The 23,722-nt window shown below is 42.3% G+C and overlaps 1 protein-coding gene across 4 annotated transcripts in view; it reads left to right on the top strand.

The window, feature by feature from the left end:
• The window catches only part of PTPRG (protein tyrosine phosphatase receptor type G), a 774,731-nt gene that overhangs the window by 623,058 nt on the left and 127,951 nt on the right, over window positions 1–23,722 (top strand). For all 4 annotated transcript variants that reach the window (XM_060402273.1, XM_027958231.2, XM_027958232.2 and 1 more), the window contains exon 8: window positions 8,130–8,322. In XM_060402273.1, the coding sequence (XP_060258256.1) occupies window positions 8,130–8,322 (193 nt within the window). The remainder of the gene's footprint in view (window positions 1–8,129; window positions 8,323–23,722) is intronic.

The following is a 23,722-nucleotide window of genomic DNA, read 5'->3' as shown; positions in this document are numbered from 1 at the left end:
TGTACAGCAAAGTGCTTCAGTTTTATATATATATATATATATATATATATATATTTCAGATTATTTTCCATTATAGGTTATTACAAGAGGTCCAGTATCGTTCTCTATGTTACATAGTAAATCCTGTTACGTGCCTGGTTATGTACAATAGTTTGTTAATCCTATACTCTAATTTATCCTTCTATGCCACTTTTCTCTTTGGTAACCATAAGTTCGTTGTCTATGTCTATAAGTCTATTTCTGCTTTGTATATATATTCATTTGTATTATTTTTTATATTCCACATATAAGTCATATCATCTAATGTTTGTGACTTACTTCACTTAGCATGATATTCTCTAGGTCCATCTATACCATTGCAAATGGCAATATTTCATTCTTTTATATGGCTGAGTAATACTCCATTGTGTGTATGTGAAGGGGGGCACAGCTTAAACTGGTCATCTATTAATGGGCATTTGGGTTGCTTCCATGACTTGGTTATTGTAAATAGTGTTACTGTGAACATTGCGGTGCATGTGTCTTTTCAAATTCGTTTTTGTCTTTTCCAGATATATTCCCAAGAGTGGGAATGCTAGATCATATAGTAGCTCTAGTTTTAGTATTTTGAGGAACCTCCATGCTATTTTCCACAGTGGCTGTACCAATTTGCACCAATAGTGTAAGAAGGTTCCCTTTTCTCCACACCCTCTTCAGCATTTATTATTTGTAGACATTTTGATAATAGCTATTCTTAGCAGTGTGAAGTGATACTTCATTGTAGTTTAAATTTGCATGTCTATAATAAGTAACAATATTGAGCATCTTTCAAGTCTTCATTGGAGAAATGTCTGTTTAGGTCTTCTACTCATTTTTTGATTGGGTCATTTGTTTTTTTGTCGTTGAGTTGTATATTTTGGAAATTAACCCTTTGTCAGGCACATTGTTTCCAAATATTTTCTCCCATTTCATAGGTTGTGCTTTTGTGTCATTGATGGTTTCCTTTGCTATGCAAAAGCTTTTAAGTTTAATTAGGTTCCATTTGTTTACTTTTGCTTTTATTTATTTTGCTTTGGGAAAGTGACCTAAGAAAACATTGCTACAATTAATGTCCAAAAATGTTTTGCCTCTTTTCTCTTCCAGGAATTTTATGGTGTTATGTCTTATATTTAAGTCTTTAAGCCTTTTGAGTTTATTTTTGTGCATTGTGTGAGGGTGTGTCTTAACTTCACTGATTTACATGCAGCTGTTCAGCTTTTCCCAACACTAGTTGCTGAAGAGATTTTCTTCTCCCCTTTATTTATTTCTGCTTCCTTTGTTGTAGATTAATTGACCATTGACATATGGGTTTACTTTTGGGCTCTCTCATCTGTTCTGTTGATCCATACATCTGTTTTTATCCCAATAGCATGCTGTTTTGATTATTGTAGCTTTGTAATATTGTCTTAAGTCTGGGAGGATAATGCTTCCAGCTTTGATTTCTTACCCCCACCCCTCCAGGATTATTTTAACAATATAGGGTCTTATGTAGTTCCATATAAACTTTAGGAATATTTGTTCTAGTTCTGTGAAAATGTCATGGGTTATTTGATAGGGATCATGTTAAATCTATAGATTGCTCTGGGTAATCTGGCCATTTAAACATTACTTCTTCCAGTCCATAAGCAAGGGATATCTTTCTATTTCTTTGGGTCTTCAGTTTCCCTTGTCTGTGTCTTATAGTTCTCAGCATATAGGTCTTTCACCTAACGATTAGGTTTATTCCTAGATGTTTTGTTTTCTGATGCAGTTTTAAAATGGATTTTTTTTTTAACTTTCTGGCATTTCACTGTTAGTGTAAACAAATACAACAGATTTCTGAATATTAATCTTGTATCCTTGTACTTTGCTGAATTCGTGTATTAGTTTTAATAGTGTGTATGTAGGGTCTTTAAGTGACATGACTTTTTAAAATTGCAACCAATATTGTCCCTGTCATAGAGTAGAGCAACTCTTTTGAATTAAGACCATGTTCCATATGGAGCCAAACTGTTGCCTTTTTGGCTATATTCTTCATCCAAGTTAATCAATTACCCTACTAACTCTGCCTCAACTTTCATCTGTAAAATGGAAATAATAATAATACCTACTTTATGGAGTCATTATAGACATTCATTGATGGAGGGCATGTAGGATATGCTCAAGACTAGTGCCTGGCACCACAGGAAGTACTTGGAGATATTAGGTGGGTTGCTTTGTTGCCTTTTTTTTTTTAAATTGCTGAAACCACTCAGACAGCACTGTCCAGCGGCAACAAACAAGCCACATATATCATTTTAAATTTTCTGATAGCCACACTAAAATATTTAAAGATAAACAGGTGAAATTAATGTTAATAATATGTTTTATTTAACCTCGTGTATCCAAAATACTATCATTTCAATATGTAGGACTAGCCACATTTCCAGCGGAATGGCTATGTGTGACTGCTGATGGTTGGGCCTCTCATATTTATCTCAAGGCCGTAACAACTGAGGAATCACGTAATTCAAAAAGTTTCTATCCAACACTACGCAACGTGCAGTGATTTGAATAAAGACTTTCCTTTAATAGTGAGTGAAGATGCTACTTTAGCCCATAACAGGTAGGTTTCATTGTTAAATTATGGTTAAATCTTCTTTCTGTAGAAGGCCCTTCTATAATCACCTTCACCCAAAACTGTCCATAGCTGCAGGGAGAGAGCACAGCCTGCAGACATGGAACATTCTCAGATTTTAGTTTTATAGCCATGGTTCAATAAGTAAAACTGTGAATGCTCCAGGCTACTGGGAATTTCATATTCCCTCATTATTATCTTATTTACTCATGCGGCAGCCAAGCCATACATACCTCTTAAATGTATGACAAAACTCACGTCCCCATGACCTTAGGTGCAACATTATAGATCACAATGTTTACCCTGGAGTTTATTATTATTCTTATAAGAATAATTATTATTAGACAAAGCCAGAGTCGTCTGGCTTTCTCTAATTGCCATTCTATATACAGCCTATAAAATATCGTGCACATCAGCCTTTCCATGGGCAGTAATTACATTACTTTTGATTTTCTCTCATTTGCCCCCTTCAACCATGATAGTCCTCTCCCACATCTTATGGACCAGATCTTACAAACAGTATGAATAGTTTTCAAATTTCCTTTGACTCAAACTGACAGATTAAAAACTAATTATTCTTTGTAATATTTTTACAATAAAAACTTAAGTTGAATTGATTTATATACACTTCCAGCCAGCACATTTGCAATTCAAGGTTAAAATTGTTCTTGAAACAGCACCAGTTAAAATGCAATTACAACTCCCCAAGCAGGGATAAAAGAAGGAAATGTTTTACATGTTCACTTCAAAAGTTAAAAAGTCAATTTAATATTACAGAAATAAAAACTTTCATTTATTTTCCCTAAATGATAAAGAGTTTGTTAATTATATTCAAGGTAAATCCAAGTGTGTTTATTACGTGCCTCTGGAAAAGAATAAGGGAAAGAAAAGTTCAGGCTCTGTGAGGTGAATTCTCTTTTCTCTTTGCACCTCCTGTCTTGTTCATAGTTCCTGATTCTTCCTGTGTTGGGTTGTAGACTCTGTCTTTCCAGAGTGCAGAAAAATGTGAATAGATGTATATTGCCAGTAGTGAAATGGCAGTAGTGGGTGTGCTGCATGGTAGGGTCTTTGGAGGGCAGCTAAAAGGAATGGTTTAGGGTCGTCTGTACTAACATCAAATTCTATTTGTCCACTACAGTATTTCTCTTTCAGTGAATAATACTGAAGCCCTGTTACTCATGTGGCACAAAGTAAGTGAAAGTGTGAAAACCAGAGTCACATAGACCCAGGCTTCTAATCCTCACTTCACCTCTCACTTTCTGTGTGATTCTGAGCAAGAGACTTAATGTCTCTAAGCCCAAGTTCCTGCTCAGACAAAACAATATAATACAAAACAATAAAAAACAATAATACCGCCAACAGTACTGGATTTACATGAGGATTAAGTAGGAGAAAGCAGATAACGTTCTTAGCACATTGTGCCTAATCAATACTCAGTAAGTATTAGTTTCTAGTGTTAGTGATATCATAATAATATTATGAATAATGTCACTGTAATGGTGTTATTTTGAGCCAAGACAAAGTTAGCAAAACAGTGTTTATGAAGTGCTTGACAAAGGTACCTGGCACATAATAAGTTTGATAAGATGCAAATATTCATGATACATATACATAGACACATTATAATGACATTATACACGTAACTACGTATGTATTGTTTACTATATATGTATAACGTACATTGTTGATATATATGTCTATATATACTATGAGAAAGAAAAGGAAAAAGAAGCTGCCGAGAACTTCTTATGGTTGTTGTAAGCGTAGCACACAATCATAGTTACTACATTCTTCACAAAATAATAATAGTCATGACAGGTGGCACAGGGGTAAAGAATCCACCTGCCAGTGCAGGAGACGCAGAGGACTTGGGTTTGATCCCTGGGTTGTGAAGATCCCCTGAAGGAGGAAATGGCAACCCACTCCAGTATTCTTGCCTGAAGAATCCTATGCACAGAGGATCCTGGTGAGCTACAGCCCCTGGTGTCGCAGAAGAGCCAGACACAACTTATGCACTGATGCGTGCACGAATGACAGTAATATTTACTGAGTACCTTTTCTGTGTCAGGAGTTATTCCAGGCAGGAAAATGCTTACCGATAATACCTGTCTAAAGGTGTTGGACCAAGGTACATTTGAGAAGGATCTTGTGTACCTTTTAGAAGGATCCCTGTGTACCTTTTAGAAGGATCCCTGTGTTAGCTAGATCTAGAAGAATGTAGTTAACTAGATCTAGAAGAACTGAACAGTTTACACACCAAATGTGTGGACCAATCAGAGGCCGGAGAGACGCAGCTTTGCAGTTTGTTCTATGCCTGGCGCTTTACATAGGGCTTCCTTGTTGCCCAACTCTTTGAGGCACCTTCCTATCACCGCCTGCGCTGTGAATAGCGTCCCATGGAATCCAGCAAAGTCAGGGTCCTGGTGGTGGCCAGGGTTACCTTTAGCAACTGTGGGTTTCAAGGCAAGGATAAGGACTGAGGGACAACACTCAGCAGCTGTGTGATGAGCTGCAGAAGTTGTCTGGTCCAGATGACCGCTGACCTCCTGCCCAAGTGAAAAATTTAGGTTCCCCTTGCCAGTCTGGAGACCATGGACGCTTCCACTCAATGGCCAAGCATGCCCGTCACCAGCAGGAGAGGCCACTGACAGTTTTTATCCAGCTGAGAGGAGTGACAGGGTTTTAGTAAACGCTGCCAATACCGAAGGACATTTGATGAGCCTGCTAAGCTTGTCCTCCTTTTTTCCTCTTCTATGCGACTGTCAAGAGAAGCTATGATCCAGGTGACAATATAATATCACCCAGGTCATCAGTTCACTCTCAGAACCATCACATCCTTCCTTTGAAATCTTCAGGCAAGTTGAGTTAATGACAAGGATGTGGCTGAGCTTTTAAGCCATTGCATGTCATTAAACTATAAGAGCAATTTGAGCAAAATCACTGCTGTGTTGAAATCAGAACCTGCCTCTTTTTACAGTTATATGACTAATTCTTTCCTGAGGCATCAGAAATAAACTTTTCAGGAGTACTAAAAGAGAGCTGTGAAAGAAGCAAGTATTTGAGAAAATAAACAAACCTTGGAGTCACATTGCTGAGGGTCTCCCAGGCCATCCTTTCCTGGCATCCCAGAGATAAAAGTATTTGATGACAGATGGCTGTCCCTTCTAAAAAATTTCTGGTCTAACTTGCTATGTATGACAGCCCACTCTTCTTTAAAAAAAAAAAAAAAAAATCACCCTGAAGTTAAGGAATTCCTTCCTCTATTCAGCTCACGTCTCTTAAGGCTTTAATGCAAACCAATTTTCTCTTATTTGGCCTTCTCTGGACGTGGATAAGGGCTGGTCATCATCTTTCACATACAAGGCCTTTAATCAAATTACTCCTTACTCGCCTTTTCTTCAGGCGAAACAATTCCTCTTCCTTTAACCTTTCCGCACGGGAGTGTGCGCCTTCCCTTTCATCATGTTGGTTGGTCTTTCCCTTGACTGCCTCCAGAAGGTCTTTGTTAATTCCTTTCATGTAATTTTTAGGAGTTATTTTCTCTGAGAAAATCCTGAAAGCTCCTCTCACTTTGAGACGCTTGCAGTTCTGATCTTGGTAGTCTCTACCAAGTGTGTGCACCTTGCTAGGTGGAGCTGATTTTTCCCTTTCTGCACCTCCAATTATTTTCATCTGAATAGGCCACCTGTGGACAGCGTAAACAGTCCAGTTTTCTTAATTATTCTGCTTTTATGGCCTTTGTCCCTTCGTGATACATAAACAGGGACCATCACAAGGAAGAATGGAAGAAAGACAAATTCTAAATAGCAACCACGTGAGTTGTTAGAAGTTCTATAAATTGTAGAGAACTAGAATAAGAGGGGAATAACAGGCTACTTTTGCGTGAAAGATCACCCTGTTTCTATTCCCTTGAGGAAAAAGCAGAAAAGGTTTCATGGTTTATTATCACTTTCCATGTGCAGGAGAATTGGGAGAGGAGGTGGAATGATGAGTGAATCTGTATACTTAAATGATTTTTCTTGACGGTGTAAATTCAGTACCTTTTCATGCAAACAGAGGAGTTTCAGACTGTAAGCCAGTCATTTTCTGTCATTCTGTGAGGCTGTTAGAGAAACACTGGGGTTTGTCCCAAGCTTCAAGACGTCCATCCAGAAATCCCGGTCCTAATTCTCTTATTATCCATTGGCTTAACCACCTCCTGGTCCTGTTAAGTTTAGGGAAGCCACTCCATCTCATCTTGGGAAGTGGCTTTCTATTTTCCCTTGTAATCCTCTCCACTTAGGTCACCACAGAGCATTGAGTACAGTTCCCTGTGGAGATGCTCGTTAGTTGCCTGTTTTATACACAGTAGTATATATATGTCTCCCAATTTCCCAGTTCATCCCACTGCCACCCTCTACCCATGGCTGTACGTACATGTGTTCTCTACCTGTGTCTCTATTTCTGCTTCCCAAATAGGTTCATCTGTACTATTTTTGTAGATTCCATACGACCTTTTTTATGCTATGCAGAATGTTGAGGGCCATAAAGAATCCTTTTTGATAGTATAAATAGGATCCTGGAGTCCTGAATTTTTCTTTAATTTCCCCTGAAAGTGTAGACAGCAGTCTTGAGGAAAATGTTTCCTAGTAATATTAATAATAATGACACCTAATCTTTACGACGGGCTTACTGGCTGCTTCATAGATTTTAATCTTTTTAACAACCTTAAGAAAGGCAGTACTAGTATCGTATCCATTTTATAGATGAGGAAACCTGTGTTACAGAAAGCTTGAATAATTTGCCTATGATTACCCATCTGATAAATGTTGAACTTCAGTAGTTTAACCTGCACATCATGGGCTTGTCAACTTTGTAACACAGTAACTGCTGAACTGTATCCCTAGTATATAAGAAGGTACTTAGTAAGAATTTTTGATAAATTGCGAATATTTCTAAAGTTCTTCTGTTCTTGGAACTGTTTTAATGACCACGCATGGATAATCTCATTTACTGCTGACGCAAACCCAATCCGGTCGATGTTGCAGTAATTCTCACCATTTTACCAAGGAAGATTTGAAGCTCAAGAGAAGTTAAACAACTTTCTCAGGGTCACAGAGTGGTTGAGCCATGGAGCTAGAATTCCCACCCAGGAAGTCTGAGTCTCAAACTTACCAGTTTCACTATGTAACTCTGTGCTGCTTCCTGTAATATGGAAATTCTTGCCAGGCGTTGGGGTAGGGATGGCTAGGGGGTTGCTGCAGAAAGACCCGGCCTCTTGTCTGAGACACGAGCTGCAAGAGTCCTAAGCACCTTCCAATGAAGTGTTTTCCTTTTCAGTTGACAGAAAAGAATCCGCAGCTGGATAAGCCCACTGGCAGTGATTCCAGCCGGCAGCCTGTGTCTGGCTGAGTCTGTCCCACTCAACTTCGGGCACCTCCCAGCACCTTTTGTTCCCATCACCCCTCCTGGGTTTGGACCATGTAGCCTTCTAACCAAATTTCTTTTTTCTCCTTTTCTCTGGTTCTATGTTCAGCTCGAGGCTTTTTATTCCATCTTCACCACGGAGCAGCAAGACCACGTCAAGTCGGTGGAGTATCTGAGAAATAACTTCCGGCCACAGCAGGGCCTGAATAACAGGGTGGTGTACAAGTCTGCCGTTCGTGACGCCTGGAACCATGACATGACAGACTTCTTAGAAAACCCACTGGGGACGGAAGCCTCTAAAGGTACATTTGGATTCAGTGCCCTTGCCCAGAGGAAGATTTCCTTATCATAAATTACTTTAAGTGAAAAGGAGTTCGGAACCAGCCAAGAATTGGAACTTGGCATTAAAAGCATGTTTCTCTGCTAAAAGAGACTTGTCTGGGTGATAAATAGAAGCATTTGTGGGAATAACTTCAGTTAAATAGATATGTTCGGAATTGCCCTTTTGACTAGCGAAATATCAGTCCTTCTCTCTGTAATTTGACCTTGTAGTGTCAGCACTAAACTCGTTGATGTGTTAAAGCTTTTTGGTGTCTTACTTTTTAACTGTTTCCCTGCTGCAATCAGGTGTTTGTCTCTGAGCTCAAACATCAGGACCTCAGACTTGCTTTCAACACCCCAGTCTTCAGCTTTCTTACTAACTTCCATGCTAAGCAAGAAGTACCCCTCCAGCTCTCCACCTCCACCAGACATCATGTAACCTTTTAGATCTATTGTTTAACAGTTCAACTCCCAGATCTGAAAAACATAAGTTTCATAACTTGCTTGTGTCCTAATCTTTTTCCATTTCTCCTTTCTTTCTCATGGGAAATGGTCATGAATTTCTCTCCCAGGAAATTGGAAAGTCTGATTCTACCCTCAGCCCAACCTTCAAGCTCTGTGATTTGTCATAAAAACACAGAGCTCAGGAAACTCTTGGAGGAATAAGGTTTGTCAAAGACCCAGTATTTGGAAGGGAGGAAGGAAAAAGAAGGTATTTCCTTTGGGTTTGAAGAGATGGGTCTTTCCCAAATCAGTTCTCTCCTTTGAAATAGTGAGCTTGGGTGATGTGGGAAGCATTTGTCATTTATTGACGTTGACAGTAGACTGTGGTATTTTTAGCGTCGTGAGTTATATGCAAGGGCTTTATTTCAGGAGTGTACATACCCCTCCCTCCAATAAAAGGGACCAGTTTACTGGCATATGACCTTTATAGGAACAAGAGGAGTGAGTTGATATTCCAGAAATAACTGCATTGATGTGCCCTTTGATGATAAGAATGAGCCCATTTTCCAGGCTCATGTATCTGTAAAGGAGCTAAAAGAAGAGGAAAGGGAGTTTTAACAATGTGATCATCTCCTTCCTGTTGGTGTAGTTCTGTCAGAGGATGGTGCGAAGAAGCTAGTCTGGCCAGGTTCCATCAAGACATAATTGAGAATCAACTAATTTGGGGCTGACACTTTGTCAAGGGCATCATTTATCAACTGGGAACAGCAGGAAGGTTGAGAAGCACGCAAACCTGTAAAATATCTTGGATTGGACTGGCATGAAGAACCTCATTTGGCCAATTTTTTTTTTTTCAATCCAAGTTAAAAATAAAGCAAACGGCCAAACTGTAAAGCTTTCTCCCAAGAGAACATGCTTAGGGAAAGGAGGACTTTTAGGGCTGACTATGTTGCAAGAGGTGGGACATTTGCAGGATGGGGAATTTATATCACAAGTGAGTATAGGATCTGGTAGCTTGGAAATGCTGACGTTATGACAGTTACAAAGTTCTTTCCTAATAAATGGGCTTGACCATCTGATATACCAGCTGTGCAGAGAGGGTGTATAGTCCTTCTTACCCAAGGAAATTAGAGAGCAACTGGTTTCCATTGTGTTAAATTGTCAGAGTGGGCGGTGTCCTCCACCGAATGGGCTTTCTTTGATTTTGAGCAGAACCAAGGACCCATCCTTACGTAGAGGGAATCAGTTCTTCATCTTCCAAGGTTACAGTGATCATGGTGTGCATCCGTTGCTGACTCTTGAGATGTTTGAATATTAAAATGTTTTGTGATCTTTCTAGAGACAGAGGTGTAGACACAGTCTTCTTTTTTATTTTTTATCGTAGTGTTGGAGTATAAGCTACAGAAAAGTGCACACACAGCACGCATACAACTTGATAACTTTTCAGAAACTGAATATATTTGAGTGACACACACCCAGATCCAGAAACTAACATCACATCAGCTTCCCAAAGCACGTTGCTCTCCCCATTCCTAGTCACTGCCCATTCCCAAGGATAACCATGATCATAGTCTTGCCTCCTATCAATTTCATATAAATAGAATCTGTTCACCAAGTTCTTGTGTGTGTCTTGCTTCGGTTGCTTTACACTGCTTTGAAGAGTCACCTGTGCTATTTCACGTAGTTGTAATTTGTTCTTATGGCCGAATTTCAGTGTGTGACTGTACCTGAATTTACCCATTTTAATATAAATGAAGTTGTAGATTTATTTTCACGTTTTGGTAATTATGAAAGTTTTTTTTTTTTTTTCTAATGATTTGTTTGGCTGTGCTGGGTCTTGGCTGCTAAACACGGAATCTTTTTAGTTATGGCCTGGGAACCCTTAACTGAAGCATGTTGGGACCTAGTTCCCTGACCAGGGATCAAACCCGGGTCTCCTACATTGGAAGCGTGGAGTGTTAGCCATCAGGGAAGTTCTTGAACATGCCTTTTAACCAACATGTGGACACGTCTCTGTTGGTTATGCACCCTGTCGTAAAATGACTACAGCCTAAAGGATACATGTATGTTTGGATCTGATTAGATACTGACCAGTTTCCCAGAATGACTGTATGTACCACTTTACAGTTCTGTCAGTGATGTAAGAAAGTGTTCTTTTTTTTTTTTTAAGGTTTTTTCAAGGCCTAATTTACATATCATAAAGTTCAGATGTAGTGAATGTGCAATTCAGTGATTTTTATCAAACTTACAGTTGTGCAGGCATCACCACATCCTCTCTCAGAGCATTCTCTTCACCCCAGCGAGTTCCTTCATGCCTGTTCGCAGTCAGTTCTTTCTCCTAACCTCAACTCTGCTTTTGACTTTAGGGTTTTAGGATTTATCCATGTTGTAGATCAGTAGCTCATTTCTTTTTACTGCTGAATAGTATCCCTGTTTGAGTTTTTAAAATAACAGCTTTATTGAGATTTAATTCGCATGCCGTATGGTTTATTCTTTTACAGTGTACCCTTCAGTGGTATTCTGTATTCACAAAGCTATGTGATCATCACAAGTATCTACTTTAGGACTTTTTGTCACCCCCAAAAGAAATTCCATCCCTCTTAGCAGTCACTCCTTTTTCTCCCATGCCTGCTTCCTGCCCAGGCCCAGGAAACCAGTAATGTGCTTTTTGTCTGCATGGAGTTTCCTGTTAGGGAGATTGCACATAAATGGAATCCTCCAATACTTGACTTTTTCGTCTGTGGCTTCTTTGACTTAGCATCATATTTTCAAGATTTATCCATATTTGCACATGTGTCAGAATTTCATTTCATTTTATGAACAAACTATACATCATTGTATGGATATACCACATTTGCTTATCCATTTGTCAATTGATAGATCCTGCTTTTGGCTCATTATGAATATCGCTGCTTTGAACATTCATGTTCACATTTTTGTGTGGGTGAATGTCATCATTTCTCTTGGACATAAGCCTAGGAGTAGAATTGCTGCGTCATAGGGCAACTCTATGTTTTCCTTTTTCTTAAGAACTGCCAAACAGTTTTCCCAAAGCAGCTGTACCAGTCTCCATGCCTGTCAGCATCGTGTGAAGGTTCGGATTTCTCCACATCTTCACCAGCACTTGTTATATATCTTTTTTGTTGTAGTCATCCTAATGGATATGAAATAGTATCTCTTTCTAGTTTTGATTTGCACTTTCCTGATGACTAGTGATGTGTCTGGTCTTTTTTTAATATTTATGTGTTTATTTACTTGGCTGTGCCGGGTCTTGGTTGCGGCACACTGGATGTTTTTAGTTGCAACATGTGGAACCTGGAGTTGTTGGATGCAAGTTCTTTTAGTTGCAGCGTGTGAGCTCTTTAACTGCAATGTATGGGACCTAGTTCCCCAACCAGGGATCGAACCCAGGCCCCTTACATTGGGAGCGCAGAGTCAGCCACTGGACCACCAGGGAACTTTCTTCCCTACTGCATTTAAATGATGTTTCTATTTGTTTTAAATATCATACAACCATGGTCCACATGACGAAATGCTCCTCCTTGTATCCCCCACAAGAAAACTCAGATATTTCCATGGCACCAAAAGCTGAAAGCCAGCCACCAGTGCTCGCAATTATCAGGAAGCCTGGAGGACTTGGATTATCGAGCTTAGTGACCTGAGTGGAGAAGAGCGGATACAAAGGAAGATCCCGTTATTTATTTATCTTTGGCTGTGCCAGGTCTTCATCGCTGTGTGGGCTTTCTTCCAGTTGTGGCAAGTGGGGGCTGCTCGGTAGCTGCAGTGTATGGGATTCTCATTGCAGTGGCTTCTTTAGAGAGAAGTGGGAGCAAAATCTCTAGGGCATGTGGGCTTCTATAGTTGCAGCTCCAGGGGTTTAGAGTGTACACTCAATAGTTGTGACCTTGGACTTAGTTGCTCTGTGGAATGTAGAATCTTCTTGAGTTAGGGATCGAACCCATGTCTCTTACACTTGCAGGTGGATTCTTTACCACTGAGTCACCAGGGAAACCCAGTAAGCTTTTTGAATCTAGGACCAGATATTGGGCCATGTGATCTCTTGTTGCAACTACTCAGCTCTGCCTCTGTAGCATCAAGGCAGCTGTAGACAGCACATAAATGAGTAGGTGTAGAAAATGTCTTCTAATAAAACTTTATTTGTAGTAAGAGGCGGCAGTCCAGATTTAGCCACGGAACGGTAGTTTACATACCCCTGCCCTCGGGGATGGCTCAGACTTAGATGGAGAAATCCAGTCTTAGGCATGTTTGAAGGTATTTTCATGGTGGCTATGACTGTGAAAGTGTCCATGGCTTGGTTCTGCCTTTCCAAGACACTGCAAGAGGTTTATTAGCTTGGTAACCATTTACTGACCAGTCCACCCTAAGATCTACTCATCTGCCACTCCAGATGTATAAGCAGAGCCTCAGGAGACTGAGCCCCACCTCCCTCTTTCGCTGGCTGTGATCATCAACTGGTGTTCACTGAGCAGCACCGTGGAGGCTGCCTGAGTTAAGGTGCCCCCATCCTGCCCTTCTGTCAGGATGATCCGACATACTGGAACAGAAAAAGCAGAATCAAGCTTTCAGACCCGAGCAGGAGATGCATGGCCGCACGTGACACCCAAAGAGGGGGAAAAGTCATCTAATCTTCTATTGATGCCTGAGATAGACTTAGAATGGATATCATCTGTAAAAAAATATAAAGCTCTAGTTTCCAGGAAATGGAAACAATATTTAGGCTCAGTGATTATTCACGGGACATTCAAGTCACCACTCTGCCCTTTGTCAGTAAATAACTTGGATAGACTTTCAGATTTAATGGGCTGTCATTTTAGTTCCTCTTAACACATCCCGAGCTCGCGGAAGAGCACGTCGGTGATTAAGTGCTGAACACTGTCTATTGTGAAGACTTTTGGAACAGCGAACAGAGAAAAATAACTTTCCTTCCAACAACATGAAACATATGGTTTATTAATGTAATGAAACCTGTTCAAAGCACAGTGGGATCAAAACCACTTGATCTGATAATGTGATTTGATGGCTTAATTAAAGTGACATTGTATAATGTAATGAAAGCAAAGGAAGAGGACAGTGAGCTGCCAGGGTGCCACCCAGTCTCCTAAAGCCACTGCCACGGTTTTTGGAGAATGATTTTTGCTTTGTTTTTGCTGATGGAGGAATCTCTTTGTTAGCTATATTTTTAGTGCTGAAGATTGCTTCCTATCTTGGTTAAAAGGCAGTTTTTAAGGACATATACCAACGTGAGAATGCCTAAGTAACTAGCCTATTTTAAATCAGAACACACTGAGAAAGAGCATCCCGTTTTCCACCCAAATTAGCAAACAACGAAGTAAATCCATGGTTGCTTTTCAAAAGAGTTTGACATTGAAATCATGGTTTTCTGCTATTTTGGGAGAAAATATTAATGTTGTTCTATTTTCAGTTTAATCATTTTCACTCACCAGATTAATGAGCTTGAATCAGTTTATCTTCATAAAAGAAATTCTGATATGAGCACTTAATTCCTTTGTAGGCAGCTGCGCTCCTAGAAACTCTTCCCAAAAGTTACCTTAGTACTTCTAGAAAGTTTCAGCATAGAGAAGTATAAGGAAAATAACATTTAAATGCAGCCCCTTAGAAGATTGTTACCTGTCTTCTTTAAAAAGTAGCTTCCCTGGTAACTCAGGTGATAACTGCCTGCAATGCAGGAGACCCCAGTTCATGTCCTTTGTTGGGAAGATCCACTGGAGAAGAGATAGGTTACCCACTCCAGCATTCTTGGGCTTCCTTGGTAGCTCAGCTGGGAAAGAATCTGCCTGCAATGTGGGAGACCTGGGTTCAGTCCCTGGGTTGGGAAGATTGGAGAAGGGAATACACTCCAGTATTCTGCCATGCAGAATTCCGTGGATGTATATAGTCCATGGGGTCACAAAGAGTTGGACATGACTGAGCAACTTTCACTTTCACTTTTCTTTAAAAAGTAACTATTACTAGCTGTTACTTTTTATTCTTGGAAGTGATTAAGAAAGAAGTAAAAAGAAAAAAAAAATAAGGCTGTTTTTTTAAGACTCTCCAGCATCCTGGGTTCTCATACTTTTTTTTTTCTTTTTGTTTAATTGGAGGGAAATTCCTATTCTGTTGTTTTCAGTGGCTCAGTTGTGTCTGACTCTTTGTGACCCCATGGACCGTAGCCCACCAGGCTTCTCTGTCCATGGGGATTCTCCAGGCAAGAATGCTAGAGTAGGTTGCCATGCCCATCTTGAAAGTGATTAAGAAAGAAGTTAAAAAAAAAAAAAATACAGCTGGTTTTTTAAGACTGTCCAACATCCTGGCTTCTCATACTTTTTTTCTTTTCTTTTTAATTGGAGGATAATTACTTTACAATATTACAGTTTTTGCCATACATCAACATGAATCAGCCATAGATCTACACGTGTCCCCTCCCTCTTGATCTCCCCTCCCACCGGCCTGCCCATGCCACCCCTCTAGGTTGTCCCAGAGCACTGGCTTGGGTTCCCTGTGTCATATATCAAACAACCACTGGATGTCTACTTTACATATGGTAATGTATATGTTTCAATGCTGTTCTCTCAGATTCTGGGTTCTCATGCTATTGAAGGTCATATCATGTTCTATCAAACACTTTTTCATGCTCAGATATCCCATGATGATTAATTTTATGTGAATAGGTAGAGTTGGTAAAAGTTTCCTTTGATTGGTTGGCATAAAGTTGACACTTGACATTTACCATAGCTTTAACTACTTTGGGCTCATGTTTGTAGGCAGTGAATTTCTTTTCATGTCTCGGGCAACTTCATCTACAATGAAGAGCTTTCTCTAGGAGCTGTGCCTGCTGCACCTATGGTTACATAGAGGTTTTCATGGACCAGATTCTATACTGGCCTTTTCCATTCATATTTGTTTTATTTAATCCTCAAAACAGCCTTTGTCAAGATTCACATTCATTTGTCAAATATTTGTTGAGCATCTACTATGAACAAGTATTAGGTACGAGACATAAGGCTGAACAAGGGAGAAGAGTCTCTTATGGAGCTTAAGTTTTAAGGGGAAGAAAGAAACGAACAGGTCAACCAATGATAAAGCTCTGGTATTCTTCTGCAGATCAAATTGGGTGTTTTGCTAGGAGTGGCAGAGTGTAGTGAGGCCGTGGGGAAGCAAGCTTCCCTTGATAGAGTGGTTGTTCCATCGCTCAGTTGTATCTAACTCTGTGACTCCATGGACTGCACCACTCCAGGCTTCCTGGTCCTTCACTGTCTCCCACAGTTTGCATGTCCATTGAGTCGGTGATGGCATCCAACCATCTCATCCTCTGTCATCCCCTTCTCCTCCTGCCCTTCAGTCTTTCCCAGCATCATGGTCTTTTCCAACGAGTCGGCTCTTTGCATCAGGAGGCCAAAATATTACAACTTCATCTTCAGCATCAGTCCTTCCAATGAATGTTCAGGGTTGATTTTCTTTAGAATTGACTGGTTTGATCTCCTTGCAGTCCAAGGGACTCTCAAGAGTCTTCTCTAGCACCACAGTTTGAAAGCATCAATTCTTCAGCACTCAGCCTTCTCTATGGTCCAACTGGTGGGCTAGTCTACAAAGTTCTGAGAGAGAAAAGTCCTTTGCAAAGGCCCTGCCTGAGGCATAGGAACCAGTGAAGGCAAGATCTTGAAAGACCTTCCTTGGTAAGGGAAGACTTAAGACTGTGTTCCTATAACCATGGGATGCCTTTGAAGGGTGCTAAGCAGGGCTGTGGAACCATCTGACCAGGTTTTTAAACCCATCATTGACTGTTAGGTGAGAAATGTTTGCAGAGGACATGGGGTGAAATTGGCAAGACAGCTGGAGGCTGATAGAAATACTCCTCCTGGCAGGATGACATTGCTTGGATGAGGACAATCCGGATAAAGGTAAAAGTTGTCTGTTAGGGTTGCATTTTGTTGTAGAGTCTCTAATATTTACTAACACTTTGGATGGAGGGTTGGTGGGGGCAAGCAAAGAGAGAAATGCAGTGTTACTGTTTAACAGATGAGGTATCTGAGATTCCGAGAGAACAGGTGGTCATCCAGAGCCTCCCAGCAAAGGCAGTAGAACTGAGGCGTGAACCCAGATCCCTTTGTGTTCAGATACAGTGTTCTTTATATTTCACGAGGGACTGCCAGCTCCCCTATGGATCCGCAAGCAGTGGCCTCTGTTTTTAAATGTCATCAGGTGGCTTGAGCAGCACAGTTTATTACTCTTTCTCTGAATGAAGGAGCTTTAAAACTAAACGTCCTTGCGGCAAGCAGATACCCTTCCTAAAGATCAAGTTTATCTTCCTGAAAGGCATCACTGGACTCTCTTTATCTGCTTGGCTTACTTTTGACAGGTTATCTTAAGTCCTCAAGGCAGGGGCTGCTGAGGCCTTGATCACAGGGTTGCTCCCAGGGAGGGTCAGTGAACCCACTTGATGGGGATGGTAGAGCCTCCTAGACTGCGGATTTTGTGCATCTTTGAATCAACAGGACCTGACAGTTCCTAAACATAAGCAAACAGTTACTGTTCGTTGAATGAATGAATGGGGAGACAATATAAGGCCGGTGGGTAAGAATGTAGATTTTGAAGTCAAGCACATCTGGACTCAAATTCCAGACCAGTCGTTTACTCCTACATGTCTTTGCTCTGGTAAATATCTAAGCCTCCGTTTCCTTTCTGTAGCATGGAGCTGATAATCGCATTTCCTTCCCTGACTTTTACGTGAGACAGTGTGCCTCGGCCCAGATACTGTCAAGGCATTGGTACTCTTTTGTAGCACTTCTCAACATCGAAATTTTACATTCACTTGTGTGTTTTTTTCCCCTAATACCTAGCTCTCCCACTACCTTACAAGCTCCATAAGTGGTAAAATTGTTCTTTTGTTTTGTGTTGCTTTTTCTTTGTTAGAGAGTGGGTACAGTGCTCACTGTTAGCTCCACAGGAAATGCTGGAATGGATGGATGGAGCAAATCTGTACATGCCAGGTGGCCAGGAGTAAAAGAATGCTTGCTACAAGAATTGGCACAATTGAGACATTTATAATCTAGCCCAGACTAGGTGCTGTAATGGGTGGAGCTAGGCCAGGCACTTGGAGTAGCGTTCTGCACCTCTCCCAGGCTTCCCCAGTGCTTCCATGATAAAGAATCCGCCTGCAGTGCAGGAGACACAGGAGACGTGTGTTCAGATCCCTGGGTCAGGAAGATCCCCTGAAGGAGGAAATAACAACTCACTCCAGTATTCTTGCCTGGAGAATCCCACAGACCGAGGAACCTGGCAGGCTGTAGTCCATCAGATCACGTAGAGTCGGACACAACTTAGCCAGTGAGCACTTCACACCGTTCCCGGGACCTGAAATCAGAAAAGCCTCTAAGATTTGGAAAGGCATGACAACACCATGTAAAGAAGGCTTTCCTCTCAGTCCCAAGGAACAACCATGCTACTCAACTCCTCCACCACTGCCAAAAGCAGAGGGAAGGAGGCCCCAAATGAGTCAGACGCTGGTGTCAGGGTGCTCCCTGGCAGATCCGCTTTATGGCTTGGGAGCTGCTGAGCTGATACTGGTACCAGATGCCAGCGGCCGTCTGTCATTTTCACACTTTATCGATAGCCGCTAATTACTGAATCCTCTGTCTCCAGGCAGGTAGGCATAGTTTCACCTTCAGGGCCGACATAATCACCCTCTTACAGCTTCAGCTTTTCCCTGCCCTCTAGAAAAAACCTTCCGTGACATTGGGTTTGTCTGTGTGGCGCTATGGTGCTTGCGAACCACAGCCTGGAAGTTAATAAAGGCCACCAGCGTCCTTCCTTCCAGAGCGACATAGTTCCCCTTTCTGTCGCTAACTAGCGGTTCACAGCCCAAGAAGCAGGAGGCACCGAGATGCCTGCGTGCGTCCCCGCGGAGTCACGCAAGGAGGGTAGCTGGGAGACGGATGATTTATCTGCTCCATTCTTCATTCATTCTTCCGTGAGCAAACACAGGCTCCTTGAGGTTGATTTTTCTTTGGGTACAAGGAACGCGGCCAAAACCCTTGGCTTTCTGAGGGCGTAAGCAGCGCTGTCACACCCCAGCGCCTGAGACTGTGTGTAAAGGCACAGGGCGGGAGCCCATGATGAGGCCTCTGGAATCATTTTTTTTTCTCTCTCTTAAAAAGAAAAAAAAAAAAAGTACCTATTTATTTGGCTGCACTAGGTCTTAGGTGCCACCCGGGGATGTTTTAGTTGTGGCATGTGGCATCTAGTCCCCTGACCAGGGATCCAGCCTGGGCTCCCTGTATTGGGAATGCAGAGTCTTAGTCACCAGGCCACCAGGGAAGTCCCCATCTTTTCCTCTTTCTTTCCAAGCACAGCCAGGTGTCGTCACAGTTCCTGGCTTCACTCCTGGGTCCTCTCGGGACTGGTTTTGTGATTCCAGAGCACTGGTTTGGACCCACACGAGCGTCTTGGACCATGTCATGTGTATGACTGTGGTAGAGAAGGTGCTGTCTGCCCATTGATACTGAGTGCTAACAGGTGTTGTCTATCAAGTGCACAGAGCCCCATGGTTTCCATGCAAAAAACGGCTTCTGAGAAGAGAGGAGCCTTCTCCACAAGGAGTATACTGAGCATCTCAAACTGTTGGTTTTCGCCATTCAGCTAGAAGCCCAGCTCCTTGGAGCATATGGATCTGTGTGCCCAGGGGTGGGGAGGGGGTAGCTAGGAGGCAGAAGTGGGGCTGTTGTTCCCAAATGCTGTGCAGGTGAGTTCCCCCCTGGGGCCCACTAGGAACACTGCTTGATCACATCCTGGTCTCTCCCATGTAAGTGCCATTTCTGATCTCTTGGGTCCTCCTACCCAAGGCCAGGAGGGTCTGCTTGAGGCCAGTCCTCAGTGGAAGACCCTGGACCAGACCAGAGAGGGCCATCCTTACCAAATGACCTGTTGGTACAGGTGCCACATCTCGGGATTGAAACAAGGTTGGAATTCAACCAGTGGAGCACATCCAGTGGCTTCCTTGAGGCAAAACAAGTAAGAAACGCAGGTGGCCAGAAATCAGATTCAGAGCTAGTAGCGTGAATGTGAGGTGAGAGCCAGAACACTCCTTTTAGATATAGTCGGTACCTGAGTGATCCCTAATTCTAAGCAGAAAAGTACTTTAAGGACCAAGTTCAAGCAAAGGAGTAAAGCACTGTGACTTGCAGAGTCATAGTCATCTAGAATCAAAGATTTAAATAAAAGCCTGGCTAAGCACATCAGTGTGGCTCACTAGTTGATCTGTTGACATGGCCATTGGGATCACTTAAAAAAGATAGCTCATGGGATCTTAGATCGTGAGTGGTGTTTAGAAAAGTCTCCCAATACTGAGGACAGCTTTTGTTGTTCAGTTGCTAAGTTCTGTCTGCCTCTTTGCGACCCCATGGACTGCAGCACAACAGGCTTTCCTCTTCTTCACCATCTCCCAGAGTTTGTGCAAACTCATGTCCATTGAGTCGGTGATGCTGTCCAACCATCTCATCCTCTGTTGCCTGCTTCTCCTCTTGCCCTCAGTTTTTCTCAGCATCAGCATCTTTTCCAATGAGTCCACTGTTTCTTCATGATAAACGAGACCGTAACATCATGTCAGCCGTGGAAACTAGGAGACTAGTCAAGAGAAGGCCCAGCTTCAGTCTCAGGGCACTGGGCATTTGCCCACTTCAGGCCTGCACCCTGCTTTCTGGTACCGACCCTCCGTTGCAACCCATAACTTAGAGCAAGACTGCAGGTGAAGTTAAGAGGTATCATGGAGAAACGATGCTTGTGCTCAGTTAATGTGGGATAGGTCCACTGTGCCCTTTTGGCCGACAAGCACAGCATGTTAATGTTGGGATGGAGGGAAGGGCTCTCGGGCACATGGAATCCAGCCTTGCACCCAGGGTCTGAGAGGCAGCTCTTCTTAGGCAGGACTGGGATGATGCGTCACTCTGAACTTGGCCACCTCCCTTAGCGGCAGGCTGAACACTGCTATTTCCTGCACAGGACAGAGGTACCTCCCCTGGCCTTTAGCTCTGAGAGGAAGACGGATATCATGCAGACACAAAGACTCCAAGGAAGAGGGAGAGGTCCGGATGAGCAGAATGTGGGAAAGTCAAACCCGAGTGTTTGGAGGACTGTGGCTGCTGCTGCTGCGGCTGCTGCTATGTGTGTGTGTGTGTGTGTGTGTGTGTTTAATATTTGTTTATTCGTTTACTTAGCTGTGCCAGGTCTTAGCTATAGTGCATGGAATCTTCAGTCTTTCTTGTGGCATGCAGGATCTTTTTTTATTTGTGGCGTGTGGAATTTTTAATTGAGGCATGTGGAATCTCATTCCCTGACGAGGACTCAAACCTGGGCCCCCTCCATTGGTCACTTGGAGTCTTGGCCACTGAACCACCAGGGAAGTCCCCTGATGTGTTTGGAGCCTATGACTCCATCATATGCACCATGGAGACATCCGATGAGATGAGAAAGCTTTCCGGTTTTCTGTCTTCCATGGTATTTGGTCGGACAAGACTGAGTGACTGAACTGAACTGAACTGATGGTATTTGGCACACAGCTTCTGGTACTCAATTGTTGACCGAAAAACAGAATTGTATTAATGCACCAAAGCTTGTTCATGGGAATAGAGAGAATGTCATTGGGTGACGTAGAAAAGAACCCCAAGGGTGTGTCAGGAAAACTGAGTTCTCCCTCCAGGGTAGGTTCTCCACCTCCTGGGTGTTTCTCCTTTACCTTTTAGGTAGAATCCTTCATTCCTGGTCACCAAATGTAGGGGCAGGGGTTTCCCTACAACAAGTAATTCTCTGCAGTACCAGCTGAGTGTCCTACCATGTAACCCAGCTCTCACACTGCCTGGCCTCTGGCCCACAAGACCACTCCCACCCCACTTCAGATGCCAGCCACCAGGGAGCAGATTCCCAAATTACCCATAACTGCTGTCTGATTTGGTTACAAACTGGAGGTTTGCATAGTTTTCTCCTCTGCTTTGATGAATTTGCTAGAGAGGCTCACAGAACTGAGGGAGGTATGTCTGCCAGTTTTTTGAAAGGTGTGACGAAGGTGACAGATGGACAGAGGTGAAGGGACACATGGGGTGAGGTCTGAGCAGGTCCCCAGCACAGGACCTTCCATCACTGCTTTTGGGTCTGTTCACCCTCCCAGGGTATGGCTGTGTTTTCCTCTATGTTTGAAGAAAACAAAACCGCTAACTTGAAAAAGATAAATCCACACTTGTGTTCATTGGATTATTTACAAATACCCAAGATATGGAGACAACCTAAGTGACCATTGATTGTTGCTGTTCAGCAACGAAAAGTCGTGTCCAACTGTGACTTCATGGATTGTAGCACACTAGGCCCTTCTTTCCTCCACCATCTCCCAGAGTTTGCTCAAACTCATGTCCATTGAGTCGGTGATAATATCCAACCATCTCATCCTCTGTTGCCCGCTTCTCCTCCTGCCTTCAATTTTTCCCAGCATCAGGGTCTTTTCCAATCAGTTGGCTCTTCACATGAGGTGGCTAAAGTATTGGAGCTTCAGCTTCAGCATCAGTCCTTTCCGTGAATATTCAGGGTCGATTTCCTTTAGGATAGACTTGTTTGATCTCCTTGCTATCCAAGGGACTCACAAGAGTCTTCTCTAGCACCCCAATTCAAGATGAATGGATAAAGAAAATGTGGTGTGTGCGCACATATATATCTATATCTATATCTATCTCTGTCTATATATAGATAGAGATAGATATAGATATAAAATAATGGAATAGTATTCTACTGTATCAGGACTGGAAAAGGTCAGTTTTTATTCAAATCCAAGAGAAAGGCAATGCCAAAGAATGCTCAAACTACTGCACAATTGCACTCATCTCACACGCTAGTAAAGTAATGCTCAAAATTCTCCAAGCCAGGCTTCAGCAATACGTGAACCGTGAACTCCCTAATGTTCAAGCTGGTTTTAGAAAAGGCAGAGGAACCAGAGATCCAATTGCAAACATCTGCTGGATCATGGAAAAGGAAGAGAGTTCCAGAAAACATCTCTTTCTGCTTTATTGACTATGCCAAAGCCTTTGACTGTGGATCATAACAAACTGTGGAAAATTCTGAAAGAGATGGGAATGCCAGACCACCTGACCTGCCTCTTGAGAAACCTATATACAGGTCAGGAAGCAACAGTTAGGACTGGACATGGAACAACAGACTGGTTCCAAATAGGAAAAGGAGTACGTCAAGGCTGTATATTGTCACCCTGCTTATGTAACTTATATGCAGAGTACATCATGAGAAACGGTGGGCTGGAGGAAGCACAAGCTGGAATCAAGATTGCCAGGAGAAATATCAATAACCTCATATATGCAGATGACACCACCCTTATGGCAGAAAGTAAGGAAGACCTAAAGAGCCTCTTGATGAAAGTGAAAGAGGAGAGTGAAAAAGTTGGCTTAAAGCTCAACATTCAGAAAACGAAGATCATGGCATTTGGTCCCGTCACTTCATGGCAAATAGATGAGGAAAGAATGGACACAGTGGCTGACTTTATTTTCCTGGGCTACAAAATCACTGCAGATGGTGACTGCAGCCATGAAATTAAAAGACACTTACTCCTTGGAAGGAAAGTTATGACCAACCTAGACAGCATATTAAAAAGCAGAGACATTACTTTGCCAACAAAGGTCCATCTAGTCAAGGCTATGGTTTTTCCAGTGGTCATGTATGGATGTGAGAGTTGGACTACAAAGAAGGCTGAGTGCTGAAGAATTGATGCTTTTGAACTATGGTGTTGGAGAAGACTCTTGAGAGTCCCTTGGACTGCAAGGAGATCCAACCAGTCCATCCTAAAGGAGATCAGTCCTGGCTGTTCATTGGAGGGACTGATGTTAAAGCTGAAACTCCAATACTTTGGCCACCTGATGAGAAGAGCTAACT

Source organism: Ovis aries, chromosome 19 (genome assembly GCF_016772045.2).
Source record: "Ovis aries strain OAR_USU_Benz2616 breed Rambouillet chromosome 19, ARS-UI_Ramb_v3.0, whole genome shotgun sequence".
Classification (NCBI taxonomy): Eukaryota; Metazoa; Chordata; class Mammalia; order Artiodactyla; family Bovidae; genus Ovis; species Ovis aries.
Note: the sequence above shows the minus strand (reverse complement) of the source record. Positions and strands in the feature narration are given on the sequence as shown.